General features: G+C 35.4%; 1 protein-coding gene across 2 annotated transcripts; it reads left to right on the forward strand.

The window, feature by feature from the left end:
• Positions 1-11494: 11494 nt before the first annotated feature.
• LOC123540802 (perlucin-like protein) lies at positions 11495-20448 on the forward strand. Of its 2 annotated transcripts, none has more exons than XM_045326096.2 (6): positions 11495-11643; positions 14551-14642; positions 15721-15811; positions 17253-17339; positions 18001-18121; positions 20353-20448. In XM_045326096.2, exons 1-6 carry the CDS (start codon positions 11598-11600, stop codon positions 20381-20383), a joined length of 468 nt encoding a protein of 155 aa, XP_045182031.2. In that variant the 5' UTR covers positions 11495-11597; the 3' UTR covers positions 20384-20448. The 2 variants fall into 2 exon arrangements, with proteins under 2 accessions (XP_045182031.2, XP_045182030.1); XM_045326095.2 differs by lacking the exon at positions 20353-20448 and adding an exon at positions 19110-19788.
• Positions 20449-20672: the final 224 nt, after the last annotated feature.

The raw sequence follows: 20672 nt of genomic DNA on the forward strand, positions 1-20672 counted from the left end.
TTCGTGATTTGTCAACTTTTTATTTTTGAGGCATTTATATTTGCAAACTGTATTGCCTGTTTTCACGACATGTATCATAATTTGTATCCTCTACGTTACACGGAAAGAAACAATTCTATCATAAAACGTGATACTTGCAATTCATATTAAGTCCACGTACACTTTACTTTTAAGAGGAAATAAAACAAATGATGTTTAATCCACGATGATGTTAAGCAATCTCTTGGGATCAAGCAGTTGTAAAACCGTGAAATGCAATATCTATTCAGTTTAAGTAAAGGCCATGTGACGCATAATTAAGACAAGTTTAGACAAGGTTGGTACCGACCTATCCCTTGGGGATTCTGAAGATGTAAAAACATGAAAAAATGTGTTATCCCTTCATGTTAAGTTTATGGTTAATATTATGAAAAATGTTGATTAAGCCAGATACGCAAAAAGCCTGATTAAACTTTGAGCTTTAGAAATTTGTGTGTAAGACAATCAGACATTAAAACGATAATTGAAAAAGGCCGTAGTCCCGGTAGTGTCTTACATATTTAAAAAATGAGCCGCACCATGAGAAAACTAACATAGTGTGTTTGCGACCAGCATGGATCCAGACCAGCCTGTGCATCCGTCATGGTCTATGCTGTTCGCTTTCAACGCCTATTGCAAATAGAGAAACCGTTAGCGAACAACATGGATCCTGACCAGACTGCGTGGATGCGCAGGCTGGTCTTGATCCATGCTGGTCGCAAATGCGCTATATTGGTTTTCTCATGGCGAGGCTCATTTTTCGTTTCATATCACGTTTTTTCATTGCGATATTTTATTCGTAATATACTATAAATATTTTTATCTGATATTTATCACTAAAATTTGTGTAATTTACAGGATAACATCTTATACATTGTTCGATCAAATACCCAAACCCATCGTTTAGTCAATAAATGAAACTGAATACGTTGATGGGCTTCCTTTGTAATAATAATATCAATATATTTGATCGTTTGTTTGGTTTTATTTAAGGGCCGTTTTCCAACAAGATCAGTTATATAACGGCAGGTAGTTAACATAACCAGTTTTCCTGAATTCTGTACCAATGCTACCCTGTTCTCTGCAAGTATCTGCCAACTTCCCCACATGAATCAGAGAAGTACGACCTATGATGAAATCAGACGCAAAGTCTTTTATCCATCGTCATGGAAAACATACGAATCGCCCGGGTGTCGAACTTACGACCTCCAGATCCGTAAGTCTGCGCACTTCATATTGAGCTAAGCGGGCGGAATCAGTTATATTTTAACATTTTGAAATTTGATATCGAAATGGCATGTCTTAATTCTATCTTGGACAGATGAGCTACACAAAAAACAGTTTGTTTTTTAATTTTGTTTGAAAGTTTGACGCACAAAATAAAAACTAAGTTCAATAAGGAGAACAGGACAAGCCTGAGGAACAAGGCTAGAACTTATCAACTTTTTCAAGTTGCAATCGTTGCAACCCTCCGTATAGCCGTGACCTTGTCCCCCTCCCCCAACAGCCCCCTTGCGACTTTTATTTGTTTCCTGGACTGAAGAAAAAGATTCACTGGAAACAAATACGAGACAACCGCGCAACCACTATATCACTGTAAGTAGTAGTAGTTATAACTAGAATTGGTTATAATCTAAACAAGGCAAAGTAAATCATGCTGATTTCTCTAACTGACAGGCGAAAGCGAACCAATAAGTTAACGTCAAAATTAAACTACTGTTACCGTGTTTATAGCCTACACACAGGTGTTAATTACTTGAAACAGTCATCCAAAGTTGAATGTCACTGCTTTTTCAGTTCCATTTCAACAAATCTAAATTTTAGTTTGATTCAATGTCACTATGTCATTCACCTTGATCCTAATACAGGATGATTTAGGCCTAATAATTATGTAGGTAGCATACTGAAGAAAATAAATGTTTACGTGACATATTGCAGCAGTACGCAAAACGACTTGACATCAAAAACGCATGAAGTGACAGTTGTTGTCAACACACCTATTAAAATATAGATAGAATTCCATTTAGATTGCTATCATTGCATAAATTACTTTTTTGGGATACAAATTAAATGATACATATCTACATTTCAAAAGGATTTTATACCAAATGCCTCACTGCATGTCAGTATATAAATATTTAAAGTAAATTAGCGGCAACGAAACTAATGTATAATGTAGAGACTAAAAACGTCTAGTTTAAATATATACACTAGGTATATGGATTAGGTATGTGGACAAGTTTTTTGGACTATGTATATTGACTAGGTATATGGACAATGTATAGGGATAAAGCGTTTGGACTTTGTATACGGACTGCATATATAGACATGTTATATGGACAAGGCATATGTATTAGGTATAGATGAATTGAAGAGGTATATGGACTATGCATATGGACTAGACATAAGGACAAAGTATACAGACTAGGTATATGGACTAGGCATATTGACTATGTATGCTGACAAGGTATATAGACTAGGGAGAGCTAATGACTAGATTTTGTCATATGGACTAGGCATATGGGTTTGAAATATGAAATATGTATGGAGAGAAGATAAATGGACTGAGCATAACGCATGTACTAGGTAACAAGATCTGGGTATATTGACTTAATATATGGACTAGTGATACGGACTTGCTGTATGAACTAAGTTTATAGACTAAATGGACTAACTGATGTTCAACGAACTGATATTTGTCCATTTATCAGACGATGAATGGTTCGAAGCTTCTGTCAGGCTTAAATCATGGTTTTCCGGAATAAATCTGGATGTTTTAGGCAGACAAACGTATTTTGAAACATTGTTACAGTGTGAAGAGTTAAATAATAATGCATAAAGTGGTAGTTCAGGCATTTGGAAAAATGATGATTAATTTGATGAGGCCATAGAATGATGTACGTAGACCTTAACTCACTTTATGTAAATCAGTTCATTATAAAGACAGGCAACTGATAGCAAATGATTTAAATATGTGATTTATTTTCTCCATGCATAACGTCTCACGCTTCCAAATGAAAAGATATATTTTATGACATTGTAAGTATTTGTTATACAGCTTTTATCGGTTAATGGGCTTAATAAATAAAAGTTGCAAACTGCTGCTTTGTAAGTAATCTTAAGCGGTGTAAATATAAAAGCTAGTGCGTACCCACTTAACTTTTCTCTCTCCTTTTTTGCTAGCTAATCGATAACAGTTTATTACGAAAGTGAAAACCTCTAATTACAAATAATATGAGTCTTATAAAATAAGAAATATTAAGTATAATTAATAAAAGATTTCTTAAAAGAGAGTAAAATATAGCTTATAAGCGATTAACATTATTTTAAAACTGTCGTTGACACGTTAGTTACTCCTTTCTAAACATTTCTTTGCACATATTAGATACTATAAAACGTTTATACCAAAGGCCTTTGTTATTAGATATATATTCTGTTTTACAAATGAGAAAAGCCATTATAACATTTATGACAGACTCGCTTTAAAATAGTTACAAATCAGTAAACTTATTTAAATAAACATATTTCTTTTCAAACGAGTGGAGTAACCTTAGAGTTTATTTTAGTATTTATTTGTTGGGTTTAACGTCGCAATGACACAATTCAGGTCATATGGCAACTTTACAGCTCTAATAGTGGAGGAAGACTCCAGGTGCCCCTCCGTGCATTATTTCATCACGTGTGGGCACCTTTGTAGAACAATCAACCTTCCGTAAGCAAGCCGGATGGCTTCCTCACTTGAAGAATTCAACGCCCCGAGTGAGGCTCGAATCCACATCGATGGGAGCGGGTGGGGTGGGGGTGGGGGCAAGTGATTTGTAGTCAGCGCCCTTAACCACTCGGTCACGGAGGCCCCACCATATCTTAAAGACACATAGTGATTTTGTTCTTTCTAATATTAAATTCTGTTATATGTATTCAAAACTTCCCTTTCTAAAGTATGAGATGTAACTTTGCTAGTTCTGTTTCAGTGACTGACCTGTTTCAGTGACCTTCTGAAAATCTGCTGCCATTTCCAAGTGCAATGATTTAGGCAACTAATTATAGTAGGGTTGTTAACAGTAACATTTCAGCTTTCGATACGTTCAAAGTAAATGTTGTACTGACAATGACAGTTTGGTGGTATTGTTATTTCCATGGTAACCCCAATTATGAGACATTTTTCGTATTACTTTTTTATGCTCTCAAATTCTGATCTAGCTCTTCAGCTATAAGGAACATTTTGATTTAGTTTCTTTTTTGATGCAAATGTCATCTTGATTTCTGTCTGATTTTTATGCAGATAGAACGGTCCAACAATAACTTTTAGGAAATATACAGCTTTGAAATCCATGATTGGCTTATATATCTTTTAAGGACGTATGCTAGAATTTGGTGCGAAAATTTTCCCAATAACAGCATTTCCCCCAAAAATGACGTTTTCAAGGGCAGATAACTCTTTTTCAATACCGGTGACCTATGATTTTTATTGCATATTTTTGTTTCTTTGATGATTGTCCTTCAATATCCAAAGTTTAAAGAAATTCTGTTATTGGGAAAATTTTCGCCCATCTCATATACAGGGAATTCTAGCATACGCCTTTAACCAGAAATTATAGCCAATCTGAAAAATGACAACTAACTTTCGCTTCTGATATTGTTGACATGAGTTGGCCAGCGTTTCCATAATTTATCAAATGAGTTAACAGCATCTTGCTGAATAACACAACACAGTATGTTTGAATATTACCGACAGATGTGCATATAATACCAAGTCTTTGAACCCCACCCCCTTATAATTTATAGAATTTTATGCCGCATAACCAATATAACTGTTTTGCTCTGTACTTATGAACAAGGCCTAACATTGTTTTTACTTGGTTCGTTGTTCAGTTTGTGTAAGTTAATATTGACGAAAGGCCAATTACTGGTTACCTTGACTAGTTTAGAAATAAGGTAGGGGTCACTGAAACAGGTCCCACAGAACATCTGTAATTAAAGACAGATCAGGGTTGATCAGGGACCGAGCCTGCAACATTTTCGTTTTTGTTGTGTTGAGCGACCTGTGGAGTTTCCACTTTTTCTATTTGGTTGTGATAAACAGTAGCAAATACTTTTGCTGAAAGATTTTCCACTCTATTTTACATCCTCTGAATTGGCTACACTATAGTAATCCATAAATGACACTAGTTCTTCTCCAAGAATTATCTAATTCTGCCAGTGGTATTCTTAGTGTCACTGAAACTGGTACATCGAGGATACCTATCGCTAATTGTGTAAAATTTCGTGAAGTGTGATATTTCCCAAAATAGTTGCAGCTGTAGATTGTATACTATTTAAATAGTCATATCTCCAAGTTTCGTGTATTTTGCATTATTTATATCATTTGTATAACAAAACAAATTGTTTTTGTCGATTATGTTTATGCAACAAGGGTTCTAAGGACCATTGTTGCATTGAAATGATGTTTTAGAACTGTTTAAGATTGATTTGCACATCATTTTGTCTAAATATATCACTGAAATTATTAATTTCACATACCTGATGCCTTTTAAAATTGATATAGTTCATTTACACTAGGCTAATGTTCTTTTTATTATAGGACCATTGTTGTTTAAAAATCAGGTTTTAGAGATGCTAAGCTTGATTTGCGCATTATTATGGAGTTAGACCAAATGTTACATACCTGAAATACCTTGTTTTACTTTTAAAGAGAAGAATACGCTGCTGGGGGAGTTTAATGGTGGGGGGGGGGGGGGGGGGGGGGGGGGGGGGGGGGGGATGTTCTTTTTTATGCCACAAAGGTCCTAATTCCATTTTGATCAAAAATGAGATAGATTTTGCACGGACCCCTTCAATTGATCCTAAAGAACTGAGTAATTAAGCTTTCTTACATCAAACCACCTGCCCTTAAACGATGTGGGTAAAACAAATAAATGAAACAAACAGACACAGTGGAGCACCGCCTTGGAACGGTCAGTGAAGATATTGTCGATAAGTTTAAACTTGTGCATATAACCCCACTCTTCATTCTTCCAAATTACCGGAAACTGTAGACAACGCCAAATGAATCACTTACACAGTGTCAGAAGGCACGATATTTAAAATGCATAAATGCTCGTACAAATGAAGAATATTACTTAAAGAGAACATAACATATATGCATAAACGAAATGACTTCGCAGAATAGAAACAAGAGACACAATATTATGGGACCGACGAAAAGTATCAAAGCTTCTCTCGAGGACACTTAACGTGAAAACCGAAATGTCAAACGGTAAAAAACTAAACACGAAAAATGCAATCTGCCCCTCTTTCACTAAAACAATATAAACATACGACTTAAATATGGCACATGAATACACAACTACTTTGGTCCTTTTTATGACAAAAGTTAAATCTGACGCCAGACCAAATACCTAATCAAGCTACCCATATCATTTGCATAAACGCTCATGTTTCTCTACATGTAGGTATAGTGCTAGAATTGATATCAAAATCAAGTGTATGTTTGCTTTAATGTCACACCCACATATTGTGGATCACAGGGTGACTTTTACAGATTTTGATGATGGATGTAAAATACTAAAGACTTTGTTTAAGGTTAGGACGGGCAACTGGATAGGACCACCGTTCTTCACTATGTTAGCTTGATGATTTCTTCACAGGAAGAATTCTGTGACTCAAGCGAGGTTTCGAAACCTCATTAGTGAGGGGATAGTGATTTGATATCAGGAACCTTAACCGTTCGGCCACAGAGGCAACCCCAGGATTTTAAATTTCTGCACACAAATCAAGCCATACTGTATATGGAAAGGAACGTAACTTAATCAGATAGTCGAGGATTTGTCTATCAGGCGGCGTTATAACCTATGTTAATTTAACCTAGGCCTAACTTGCCTTGGTGACAATGGGTATCCGACTTACAACTGAGCTTTGTATTAAATTTCAATAGGCTGCAAATTTAGATTATTTACTTATGCTTAGAAGTACACAAGTGTGGGGCACAAAACATAGGTTAGTCTTAGTTTGTCGCCATTTATCAATTCAAATTACCTTATGTATATATGACTGTATATATTGGCCACTACCATTAGCCGCATATTAGTTTTTAAACTGTAGTTTAAGACAGACACGTATCTTGTTAGCGGGTCATTTAAATCTGGTTTTAAAGGAGAAGGTAGGATAAACAGAACATTAGGTAACAGTTTTAATGAATTTAATTTTCTACAAAAATGAAAAGAAAGTAATCTTACATTCTCTACATAGGATTATATTGAACAAAAATTACTTTCCAAACGTTTAACGACAACAACAATAGTCTCCGGTTTAATTCTGTGTACATTCATTGAATGTATATTTCCTTAAACCGTAACACTGTACCAATACATGTATAGCTTATAACATGATAAATACATGAACAAAGTAAAGCATATAGACAGCAAGCTCAAAACGTAAAAATAAAGGAACGTACTGCGGCAAAACCTAAGCTTCGAAACTCAAGTGATCAATCAAGGACCATCATAACTCTCATGTTAAAAGATAAAGTTATCTCGAGCAATTGACATTTTATCTTGAGCGCACGACATATTATCTAGAATGCATGGCATTTTGTCACGATAATATGGCATCTTATCTTGAACGCTCGGCATTTTATTTCGACCGCTCGACGTCTTATCTGGATTGCACGACATCATATCTCAAACACTCGACCTTTTATCTCGAGCGTTCATTATCTTATCTCGAACGCATAACATTCTATTTCGAATTCACGATGTTTTATTTTTCTCACACGACACCTTATTTAATTTAATTTCAAAATCATCAGATAACTTCCCCACACGATACCAAATATATAAAAGTGACCTTTTTTAAAAAATGAAGGATTTACTAGCAAAGCCCAGCCCAGTCCAGTCCAGTCTGATTCATTTAAGTAAAAGCTGATACAAGATGTATTTTAATAGGGAAATGTATTATTTATGCGACATAAAATGGCCTTGCACGCAGAAGGATCGAGCCCTGATATGTTGAAAGAAAACCAGTTGCAAATTGATACACATACGAGTAACGCGAACTGCACCGACGTTGATAACGCTGGTTCAAATAAAGGCGTGTGCACGCGAGACTTTAACTTGTTCGTATTTCTAATCATACGCCCGCGGCCAATTAATCTAACTGTTCCTGTGTTTTGTACCGGTGTGCAGTAGTAAATAAACGAATGATTTCCGGTTAAATGTTCATGGATTCTATTTCTTTGTTTGAATTTTACATTTAAGTTCATAGTAACACATTCATCATCATCCCTACCCTCACTCTCCCGACCAACCCCTACCCCATCATATAGTGTCATTACTAACCCGCATATAGTAGAAACATTAAAATCTTCCTGTCGGAAAACGCTGATCCTATTCAAAAAATATTTTCACAAACACAAATATTTTTGTGTGTGACCCTCTATCAAAACTGTTAAAACAAGCGATGAAATTCATGCGAGCGGCCTATGGTCATCTGTATGTTTCTTTATGTACCAGCAATTAGAATAAAGTTCAGGACTTCTGTCGGGCTTAAAGTCAAGTTTATTTCATAAAAAATTAAAAAATAATACATAGTGAATTGTTATATATTTCTTAGTTTTGAATACGCATTGCCACATTTAGCGTTGATGTTGCGATATATTACGGTAGACAAATTCTTGCGACATTAGGCGTTAAAGGTGCGACATATAGCGGCAGATGATTTTGCAACATTTAACGTCAACCTTGCGACATTTAACGGTAACTGCGATATTAGGCGGTGTTGCGACGTTTAAAGGTGTCACAGCCTGTACGAATCTAACCTAGGCCTAAATTTCCTTGGTGAGAATGGGTATCCGACTTGCAACTGAGCGTTGGATGAAATTTCACATAGCAGTAAATTCAGGTTATTTACTCATACCTAGAAGTACAGAAGTGTGGGATACAAAACATAAGTTTGTCTTAGCTTTTCCTCTTTTATCAATTCAAGTTACGGTAAGTATGTATGGCTGTGGATATTGGCCACATTTATTAGCGACATTTTCATTTTTAAACTGTAGTTTAAGATCGACACATATCACGTTAGCGGGCAAGTTTAATTGAAAAATATTTTAAACGAGACGGTAGGCTAAACAGAACATTAAGTAACATTTAATTTTCTACAAAAATGAAAAGATAGTAAACTTATATTCTCTCTATATATTGAACATGAATAACTTTCCTAACTTTTATTGACTATATTATTATTATTATTACAACAATAGTCTACGGTTTAATTGTGTGTACATTCAGTACATGTATACTTCCTTGATATATCATCAATGTGCATTTTTGTGTATATTCCTTTGGTTTAAGACCACTGCCTTAATTAAATTCGTGGAACATATTGCTTATTTTCATAGCCATTTAATTTTACGATCTTTTGGTTTAGATTTGAAAACAAATTTTTAGTTAAAATGAATATCTTATCTAGAATGCTTATTTGATAGCCCAGATGTACTACATCTTAATATTTAGTTTTCAGAGCTGTTTTGTTAATCAGTTCAAATTTAGGATAATTACCAAAGTCTCGAGTCTTATAGGAGAGATCGCCGTGACGTCACGCGTTAACATCTGTTTATCTGGTGGTTGGCAAAACAAATGTTTTTAACACCGTTTGCGTATTGAATCAGAATTTTTAATTTTTAATAACTTTTTTGCTCATTTATGGATATTCAAAATTCAAAAAGATTTGAAATACTAACGATCTTCATATTTTTGTATCCAAATATCTTTTTTCAAATAATAACCGTTTTAAATGACATATAATTTTAAAAGCGGCGTAGTGATTTTCACAACCTTTAGAAAAACAGTGTAAGTTAAGCGTTCATAATTAATCCATTTTATTTCGAAATAACAATTAAAAATAATCAATAAATTGCTTGTTTTATAACCTTTCCATTGATCAAAAAATTATTTATGTAATTTGTGTTTTAAAAAAGTTTAGACCGTTAGAAAAACATCACTGTTTACAAAAAAAACATGGACGATCGGCTTCTGCCCACCCGATCACTGTCTTATCAGTTCTAAAAATAGAAAATACACCGGATTTGTATACAAACACGATCTCTCCTATATAAGTCTCACATCTACTTCGAGACGAAGAAATACTTTTGCTATTTGTTAATAGAAATGGTGAAAAAATCTTCTAAGCGTTTTATTCATGTCTGCAAACTCTTCTTCAAGGAAACATCATCATTATTATAAATAAAGTTAGCTCTCAGAGGCCTACTCCCCAAACCTTCAATAAGATATTTATTAACTTTCTTTTTCTCGAACGTAGGTAGATTTATTACATCATTATTATGAATAAAGTTAGCTCTCAGAGGCCTACTCCCCAAACCTTCAATAAGATATTTATTAACTTTCTTTTTCCCGAACGTAGGTAGATTTATTACATCATTATTATGAATAAAGTTAGCTCTCAGAGGCCTACTCCCCAAACCTTCAATAAGATATTTATTAACTTTCTTTTTCCCGAACGTAAGTAGATTTATTAAAATCTAAATATATTGATGTGATTTATAAGCGGTACCATACCTTTGTATGAAGTTAGCCAATTCTGCATTAATTCTAAATTTAGCGTTAATTAATACTATCTCTGGTCTCTAAAGATCATGGAATCTAGTTAAGAGTTAAATGATGGTTTGTATGCGTTTATACCAGTAAAATCACATTGTTACCTCTTGCAAACCTAGTGATCAAATGAACAAGCACAATGCCAAACTATTTCACTTTTACACAACATCAGTATTTGGAGTATCTTGTAGTGGCCGTAGGCGGAATCGGTGTTGATATTATTTTCGATACTTCGAAATCATGGAATCGATTCAAAGTTATAATATATTTTTATTTTTATAACAGATGGTACCAGAGGCGTGAAAGATGTTGCGCATTTCATTACCTTTCATAAACAGACTAAATCAATACAATTTATAAGCAATTTAAAATCTGAAAGCAAGCAAAAATAATAGAATGTAAAGTTTGACTGGGAATATTCGTTTAGAGGTTATAATAGATGCAACATCCTCAGGCCCCCTAGCACCGGCCGTAAATAATTGACAGGACTCCTGTTATCTAAAATATCCAGAAAATGCGTAGAAACTGAGAAACCAATTCTTCTGTGACAAGATTAAGCTGCGTTCTATGGTTTCAAAGGACATTTTTATTTATTATTAGATATTTTACTGAAATTTATAATGTCTATGAAAATATGACAGGGGAATAGCCACTCTTTCAAATGTTTTTAACGTTTATTTACCAAAAAAAAAAAAAAAAAAAAAAAAAGACTTGCAATCATTTGAAATTTAAAAACTTAACCCAAAGAGCTATTTAAAATCAACTGACGCTGTTCGATAGAATATCCAGTCAACACTTTTCTCTTCTATAATTCACCTAAGAAGGGGCCTTACATGTTCCCTTATCTGCCATTAGATATGTCTGTTATCTACATTGTAACAATTGTGAATTATTAACTTGTTTCTAGTGCCTTATCTATCTGTAAATTCGTACTTAATCAGATTTTATTGCTGTCTATTCAGTGTCATAATGAAATACATATTTCTTGTGCTCAGTCTGACAGGTTTTACGTTAGGTAAGGACTGTTTAATAAGAGTTACTAGGTGCTGTAATTGTAAGTGTAATTTCGGACTTGTAAAAATTAAAGGTAACATTTTGTATCCCCGATTATCTTTAAGCCCTGATCTCACATTCCCGGTGACGGCCCCGGTTCCTCCCGGTAAACATTAGCCGGTATACCTGGACGAACCGTGACATTTTTTTTGCAAAAATGTAAGTTGGATCTCATATTCTCGACCGTGTCCCGGTAAATCCCCAATAATGAAGCAGAAACTACACTTTGACCCCGACTTAGTCCCGGTCTGACACCGGATATCCATGGTGATTGTCCGGTGTAAATCCGATTGATCCCGGTGTATTCCCGAATGACCCGGGTCGTAGCTGGTAGTGCCCCGATGACCGCAGGTAGCATTCCGTCATAGCCCGGCTGTGATCCGGTGACACACCGGCGCCTACCGGTGCTTTCTCGGTAGCATATAAAACAGGACGCACGTCGATCCCCAAAAGTTATCTTGTAGTCGCTTGAAGCCAAACATCATGCCAAAGACCATGAAACCCGGTGCCAGAAAATTGCCACCAGTGGGAAGCTAAGTTGAAGACGGCTCTACTGAGAAGCAAACACTGAGCCCAACGGACGAAGACTCTGCTGGAAGGCAAAAACCTCCCTCCCCATATAGGATTTTCACAGTGTTTTTATATACTATATCATTATATTACCTTATGTCACCGCAACTTCACCGTCTGTTACCTTCGTAGATCCGTGACCTCACCTTCTGTCACCGTCGTGTGGTCGGAATTAGCCGGTTAAACCCGAACAGTCCGTTGTGAAACGGGGTTCTACCGGACTCAACCAGTGGTTTGCCGGCATTTTCCGGCTATAACCGGGAGTTAATCGGCGAATAAACCTGGGCTTACCGTAACTTTCCCTAACCCCACCGGTACAAGACGGAGCCATATCGTGCTTTGCCTGCGCCATGCCGTCCCGGGGCCGGAGTTCGCCGCAGCTCTCTCTACCGTGTATAAAGTGATTGCCAGTGACCCCGGATTACTACGGAATACCACGGTAGACACACGTTGGATATCCGGTGTTACACCGGGAATTGCCGGCATTGCGCCGACGTTGCACGGAATATGCCGATTTTGGCCATCGTTCCCGGTGACTCCCGGATGTATTAAACATTTTAAAACAACCGGGGCCGTTTGCCGGTGTAAAGAAGTATTTCGACCCCCATAGAATAACGACCCCCCCCCCCCCCCCCGGTCATTATTCTATAGAAAATGTGACTCCTTTCCTGTAAAATATTGACTCCCCTTATAAAAAACTGACTCCCTTTGAAAACTCTATAGAATAACGACCCCCAGTCATTATTTTATAGAAAAACTGACCCCTCCAAGGAAAATACTGACTCCCTAAAGATGACTCCCTTCGAATCTCATAGATTAACGATCCCGGTTATTATTCTATAGAAAAAGTGACTCCTTCCATGTAAAATACTCACTGCCGAAATTACTACATTCGAACTCTCATACAATATCGATTCCCGGACATTATTCTATTTAAAAATGTTACTCTTTCCGTGTAAAACACCGGCTCCTAAAAAGACTTTCGACGATAATATCTATTATAAAGTGATCCCCACCAAACCTAACGGACAATTTTACTAGATCTACAACTCTAATACCCTCCATTGCCAATAGTTAACATTTTGATTGTACTACTACTACTGGTGCCGCTACCTCTATTGCTATTACTACATGTACTTCTTCTTCTTCTAATACTACTACTACTACTTCTACTACTACTACTACAACTGCTACTACTGATACTACTATACCTGCTTCCACTAATACGTCTTGTACATCTACCTCTTCTTCTCCTGCTGCTGTTGTTGCTGTCACTTATTCCTCTGCTGCTGCTGCTGCTGCTGCTGCTGCTACTACTACTGCTACTGCCACTACCACTACCACTACCACTACCACTGCCACTACTACTAGTACTACTACTACTACTACTACTACTACTACTATTTTTCTATTGTTGCCGCTACCGTACTTTACTGCCACTGCTAAGTATTTCAACTTCTATTAATACTAAATTCTATGCTAGCAGTTTCTTGTGCAGTTTTCTTCTGAAGAATTACTTAATACCGAAGTTTGCTGGTGTGTTTTGTGAACGTATTGTAAATTGTTATTTTCCTGAAAAAAAAATGTATACACCAAGATACAGCGTCCAGAAATAGAATCACTTTTCCCGTTGCGGAATGCTCTAATTTCCGTGTCAAGTGATGGTATCTCGGGCTAATGGTCAAACGGAAGGACGGACGGACAAGGGCAAATCTATATGCCCCCCTCCCCCGAGTGGGGGCATAAAATGCAATAGGCCTTAGATACATGAGTTATCACTAAATTTGACCAAATGACCGGGGGTCATTTTTTTATGGGAGTCAATATTCTTCGTGAGGTTCAGTTTACTTCACGTGGGGGAGTCATAGTACTATGATCTGGAGGTCATAATACTATGACCGGGGGGTCACTTTTTCTATAGAATAATGACCAGGGGGTCATTATTCTATGGGGGTCGAAATACTTCATTACACCGGTTCGACAAGGTTTATCAAGGATCTTCCCGGACGTTCACGGAATCGTCAAGGTTGCACGCCGGTTCAACAAGGTTGAACAAGGTTTATCCCGGACCCCTGAACCGAGATAAACCGGGAGACCAAACCGTGACAGTGAGATCGGGGCTTAATGTCGCCTAGTCAATCGCAACTTGTGGGATACTTTTAGCTAACCGATTGTGTTGCTTAATTGTTATATTATCACTCAATACGTTTCATATATTTTATGTACAGTTTGCAATTGTTTACTCTTGCCTTCATTACCAAAAGCTGTTTCGCATAAAACTATTATTATTTCATTCAAGGTACGTTTACTTCCTGTTCTGACGGGTGGCTCGCATACGAGGGTTCCTGTTATTTCTTCGGACATGACGAAGTGCATTTTACTGAGGCAGAGGTAAGTTCTATAAACGTTCCTTCTTCAGTTTTGCATCACAAAATATTATAATTGCGTAGTTTAACTTTTCTTGAACAGAACATTAAATAATGCTGCTTGCATTTGATACATGTGTGAATTACACGTTATGTATGCATTTGGGATAATCTCTCAAAATTAATTTTCATATCACATAATCCATGTACCCAGTTATCATTACAAGGAATATAATTATCATGAAATATGTGGAATTTTATAACCTTCTATTTGACTTGTTCGAAATGCGAAACAGCAGGATTCAAGATTCAACTGAAGAAGGGAACGAACTCAATAACATTTCAGTTAATATTTTGATACATTTGCTTCCCTTGAACTGATCTGATATAATAAGCAGGACAAAAAGCAATGTCCTTTATTTTCACTAAACATAACTATGACATATATTTTATTGCTTAAAGATGAAAAAGAAAAGAACAATTTACATTGCACAGAGAAGTTTTTGATATCCTTGCCTTCCAAGTTTTAAAAACTACTTGTAAATGTCTAGCTAACATGTATGTTTGAAGTATCAGCATGCAAAAATGATATAAAGCTAGTCTGTGTATACATATTACATTTAATAGCACAAAAAAAGGACAGAGTATCGGGTTATAATATGACTTTTGTCTTCCAACATCACTTTCCTTCCTCCCTAGTACTACATAGCTGGCCCATATTTTTTTACATTTTGTCATCGACATACTAGTAGATTGTTGCGCTTTGAACTTTTCTGCGTTTTACTACTGAATTCTATGGTTGATTCTTAATAGAAACACTGGATTTTAGAATCCATAATAAATATGATAGGGAGTTTATAAGTATCTTCCGGCCAAAATATTCAAGTATCGTTCTGATAGCACTTTACTTTTCGTTTGTTTATTTATGTACACTTTATCAGTTGCCAAGTTCCTCACAGCTTTTTTATGGTAACTGTTTATGAGTTTAATAGCGCCTGACAATATGCTTATGATTTAAATAACGCCAATCAATGAATCAATACAGGTTTTGAAAAGTAATTTTAACTTTTTTAAATAATAATTTTCTTGATTTTAATTGTCAGCACTATTGTCGCCAACGTAACGGACACCTGATTCACGTCAACAGCAAAGCCGAAAATGACTTCATTAAAGATAGACTCACAGACCTCAATCGTAAGTGCATGAACAATTTTAACGAGGTGAAAAGGTGGAGATTGAAACTGAGCATTGAACCGATGGAAGCGAGTAAGTAGATTTTGCGTAATGTGGGACGAAGTTTTACCTTCGTGCAATATGACATTCTTGAGACAAACGATAGGGATAAAGTGCGATTACAGTTTTGGGTCCAGTGTTTGAACTGTGTATTGATCAACAACAGCAACAAAAACTGCAGCAGGACGTTAATACTTAAAATACACGACCACGGTTCAGTGTAAGAACAAAACTTTATCCCGCCGGGTGATCACTAGGTAACATTTATTTCACGAGTGACATATAGAATAAAAACATTTGGTATTTTATACAAGAAACGTTGCATGAAACATCATAGAGTCTTATATAATAAAAGGAAGTGGGAGAGAGTTAACCTTTAACCATTAAAGCACATTTGTCAACCTTTTCTCATTCTGGAATGATGAAAACCTTATCATTTTGCTAAGTTGGCTTGCTATTGTAGAATCTGGTAAAGTTTTTAATCTGCTCCTGAAAGACAACCTAGAAAGCACGTAATTGTGAAAAATAACAAAAGGTTCTTAATCTTGTATTTGAGCATCCAAACAGAATTAATTTTTTTAGCAATTTCACATCGGTACTGAATAAAAGGCTTCTACATTTTGTGATTAAGTCAATGCACAATGTTAGTGTGTACAATAATATAAGTCTTGATGCTTCATTTCTGTAACATTTTTACTTTTATTTTAATAAGAATCAGGTTAGGACATCATTATGAGTTTGCCATTCGTTCAGCCCTAACTAATGTGAAATATATTGATTTGATATGCAAACAATACGGTACTTTACTATATACTTATATAAATTCTGTCAAAAATTTGGATTGTATTTCACAAGTAAATATGACCAGGCAGAAAAAAATCCGTATTGTACCTTTTGTATTGTATGTTGCCGGACTACTTTCATTGAATATGCATGAGCTGACACAGTTATATAAGTAGCGCACACAAAAACATCACTCATTTCATTTTAACATCAACAAACATTTAAGATTTCGTTCGATTACAAATAAACAAACAAAAAGGTGGAGGTATATAATAAAAGGGTCATTACAACAGTAGCTAGATCTTGGATTTTGTATTCGGCACCCGTGGATTTTGCAAGGACGGATCACACTCGGCGCATGCGCACCTCGTGAGATCCGATCTGGCAAAATCCTCTCGAGCCGAATACAGCATCCCAGACCGAGCTATTGTTACAATATCCCTTTTGTATCTTTAGATGATTATGATTGGATTACTTTTTATGATTAAGTACCTGTTATTCCAATAAGATATACATATATTTTGACAGTTTTAAACGTTGAATGACACATCCTGTTCATATGACACGAATATTAAAAAAATGAAACTAGCATAAAAGGAAATATTTTGTGGGTCCTCAGATCATTATTGGTGGATGGGGTTAACAGACGAAGTTACAGAGGGAAAATGGCAATGGTTTGGCACTGATGAGCCTGCTACATTTACAGGTTTGTTTACTCAGCTCCTGCATATTACGCAAATATAATAATGAATGATATTAATGAAATATCCAATAATGATAATGTTTATACAGGGGCAACGCATATTTACTATTAACTACTGCAATTTCAACTCTCATTGTCTACAAACAGCTAACATCAGAATAATTTGAACAATGTACATTTTACATATTGTTGGTCTTGAAAATGAATGTACTTACATTTGAAAATAAATCCGTTTTCGTTTTGTTTCATATCTTCTTTTAGTTTAGCACTTTTTGACGTTACGTCATACGAAACGCAATAACATCCTAATGTATTAGCTAAAGAATATAACATGTTCTGACACTTATATAATCATAAGCTCGAAACAATGATATTATCACTTTAGAAGTATTTGGAGTTTATTCCAAGTTACTGTAAATTAAGTTCCTCTTAATTCGGTGCTAAGGGGCGTGCCGGTGGTACAGTTTTCATTATTACTCATGTACAAGCTCCGCAGAGTCTGCTAGTTGCTTTCAATGCTTCAAGGGGTTCTAATTGTTTTATAGATTTGATCACCACCATATCGTAGATGTTATCATCAAGTAAACCCAGAAAAACTATGATTATTATTCCATCGTTTGCCGACATTTTTATCAAAGCCTCGTTTTTCATAAGTTGGTAAAAGATTGGTATCCAGGCCAGCCAAACCTTGCTGTTGAAGATTGTGCAATATTTTATGACGCCTATGGCTACCAATGGGGAGATATACCCTGTACAAGGACATGCATTGCTATATGTGAAGCCAGGTACACTTATTACTATATGTAATATTCAGTGATTGCAAATAGTATTACGGTATCCAGTGACCCTAAAACATTATGCCATTGTGTAAAGTTTCAAAACTGCAAAATTGCAAGAAAGTTAACTTTGGTTCCTGTGACTTTTACCTTTCAGCTATTAACCAAAAAAGCATAAGGATCTTTCATTAGTGGTAGTTGGTCATTCTGTAATGAAAGTTTTAGCTACTGTAATATGTATATAGTATCGGTACCAGTGACCATTGATCCATTGAAATCAAAATGCATGCAAGAAAGTGTTATTTGGTTCCTGTGACTTTACCTTCAGCTATAGACAAGCAAGGATCTTTCATAGTGGTATTGCCATCTGTAAAATTTGAAATTTACTACGTTTGTATATTTATAGGTGAACATTGCCATTGATATTGCCACAAAATCAGCAGCATTTTCTTTATATAAAACTAATGACGTTCTAGATTTAACGTAATCTGTAATACTTTTGATATTTCCTGCAAACCTTCATTCTTTATTACTGACGTACATTTCTAATGAACTGCACTTTCATGTCTGTCAGACGGTTTTCGTTAGTCGTTCTGTTTAGTCAAAGAGTCTCACAATTTTATACAAGGAGCTCTTTGAAGTGGTATACATGGTATACGTAAGTCTACATTTACGTTAATTAAAGCGACATCTGAGCGACAATCATGACGTTCAATTTTGAATAAAGAGTTCTATTAATCGGGTCTCATAAAAGACAACAAATTTGTACGATACAACGAGCCGATTTTGACAATGTATTGAAAAATAAATATATAACACTGGATATAAACGAAATTTCACGTTTGTTTTCGGTTAAAATTTCGTTCAAATGTCAAACAATGATATTTATGTAAAGTCAAAAGAATCATTAATTACAAATTTAGAAATTATAAGTTTTGATTAAAGATATAACCATACGTTATGATAATTCATATGCGATTTTTTTTTATATTTTCAGTGGAAGTGAAAATAGCGAAATAATTGGTTAATTGAACCTGAATTGATTTTATGTAAATGATATGTATTAAACTTATATCATTTATAATGTTGTTGTTATGTACTTTATGTACAGAGGACAGTCAGTCCGATCAAAAAATATTATATTCTGCCTTTGCAATGGGATGAGGTTTTAAAAACAGTTTGAAGCATTTCTAATTATTTGACGTATTTATAGATTTCATGTCACATTTTACATGTCCTGTGACAGTAGCAACCAAAGCATTAAATATAATCAAAACAACATCACAAAAACCGTTACATTCCATTATCAAAGCGGTCCATTTCAATCAGTTCTAATTGATACTGAAAATAAATTCAGAACTCAGAGATGTGTTGGTTAGATCGTTTGAACTGTTGATATTTCTCATGGGAATAAAGCATCATTTGACCATTTGTCCGAACGCGCGTATATGAAAATTGAAAACGCGCGTATAACGTCTGCCGTGTTGTAATTTACCCTACTATTATGAATATTAGATTTGATAAAGTTCTGTTACATCGACGCTATGCCTACGAATGTCATAAAAGGAAGAATGAGAGAATCTTATTAGTTTGCGCGAATTTTTAGCTCACCCGAGAATCACCAAGTGTCCCTCGTCAGTCAACGTGTGTCGCAATCTGACTTAAGTACTTGATCTTCTAAACGAAGATCTGAGAACGACCCATTCCTATGTCTTCTGTATATTTTGGATTTCCAGTATTGCTATTTTTATTTTGACCAATCAGACAACGTGTTCGAATGTCAAAGATAGAAAAATTGCAGTCATTCCAGGCTCGAACCGGACCTCTCGCGTACAAAGCAAGTGCTACGATTGAGCTAACCGGCTATCTGTACCTTACGAAAAGGAATTGTAAATATCAAAAGTCAAGCTACAGGTAATTTGCGAAATGTTGTAAGTTAAGCTCTGATTGGCTAGCGAAAGGGTCGTCAGAACGAGGCTATGAATAGGTCGTTCTCAGATCCTATGCGTAGTGTAATAGGAGATGTACTTTAGTCAGATTGCGTGTGTCGTGTCTCATCAGTAATTGTAAAATGTGGTGCCAAATGGATGTCCGGCCTTTAATTATTGTAATTGTCATAGTAGTAAGGTTACTTCTATATATTAATATGTTAATCTGTATAACTATTTTTTCTTACAGTTTTACATCTTAAACATGTGTATGAATAATGTTTTGTTTTGACTGTGCTTTTTCTCTTTCAGTGGCGGTCATGATTGCGAAATTATTGGTTAAAGAACTTGCATTTTAATTTAAGAATGCAATTAATTTTGTGTAATTAAAATATACCATTGCATTTATGCAGCTTGTATTTTTCTTATTTTCCTATTTCGGTATGCATGGTATGTGGGGAGAAATACAATGTGAAAGTGGGAACGGCAACTCATGAATTATTTTTTGAATTCGTCTATTTTTCGCATTTACCATTTTTATACATATCACTTTACATATACATCAATGATACCAATTTATAGTAAATCAACACGCTAGTAAAACTAGTACTTTCTGTTAAAAGTACTTTGAA

This window comes from Mercenaria mercenaria, chromosome 16 (genome assembly GCF_021730395.1).
Source record: "Mercenaria mercenaria strain notata chromosome 16, MADL_Memer_1, whole genome shotgun sequence".
NCBI classification, from domain to species: domain Eukaryota; kingdom Metazoa; phylum Mollusca; class Bivalvia; order Venerida; family Veneridae; genus Mercenaria; species Mercenaria mercenaria.

What these genes read in the sequence shown, in the direction of transcription:
- LOC123540802 (XM_045326096.2), top strand. Translation starts at nt 11,598, where the DNA reads ATGAAATACATATTTCTTGTGCTCAGTCTGACAGGTTTTACGTTAG. An exon ending in TGAGCCTGCTACATTTACAG is followed by an intron (nt 17,340 to 18,000) that starts GTTTGTTTACTC and finishes AGTTGGTAAAAG; the next exon opens with ATTGGTATCCAGGCCAGCCA. An exon ending in ATTGCTATATGTGAAGCCAG is followed by an intron (nt 18,122 to 20,352) that starts GTACACTTATTA and finishes TTTCTCTTTCAG; the next exon opens with TGGCGGTCATGATTGCGAAA.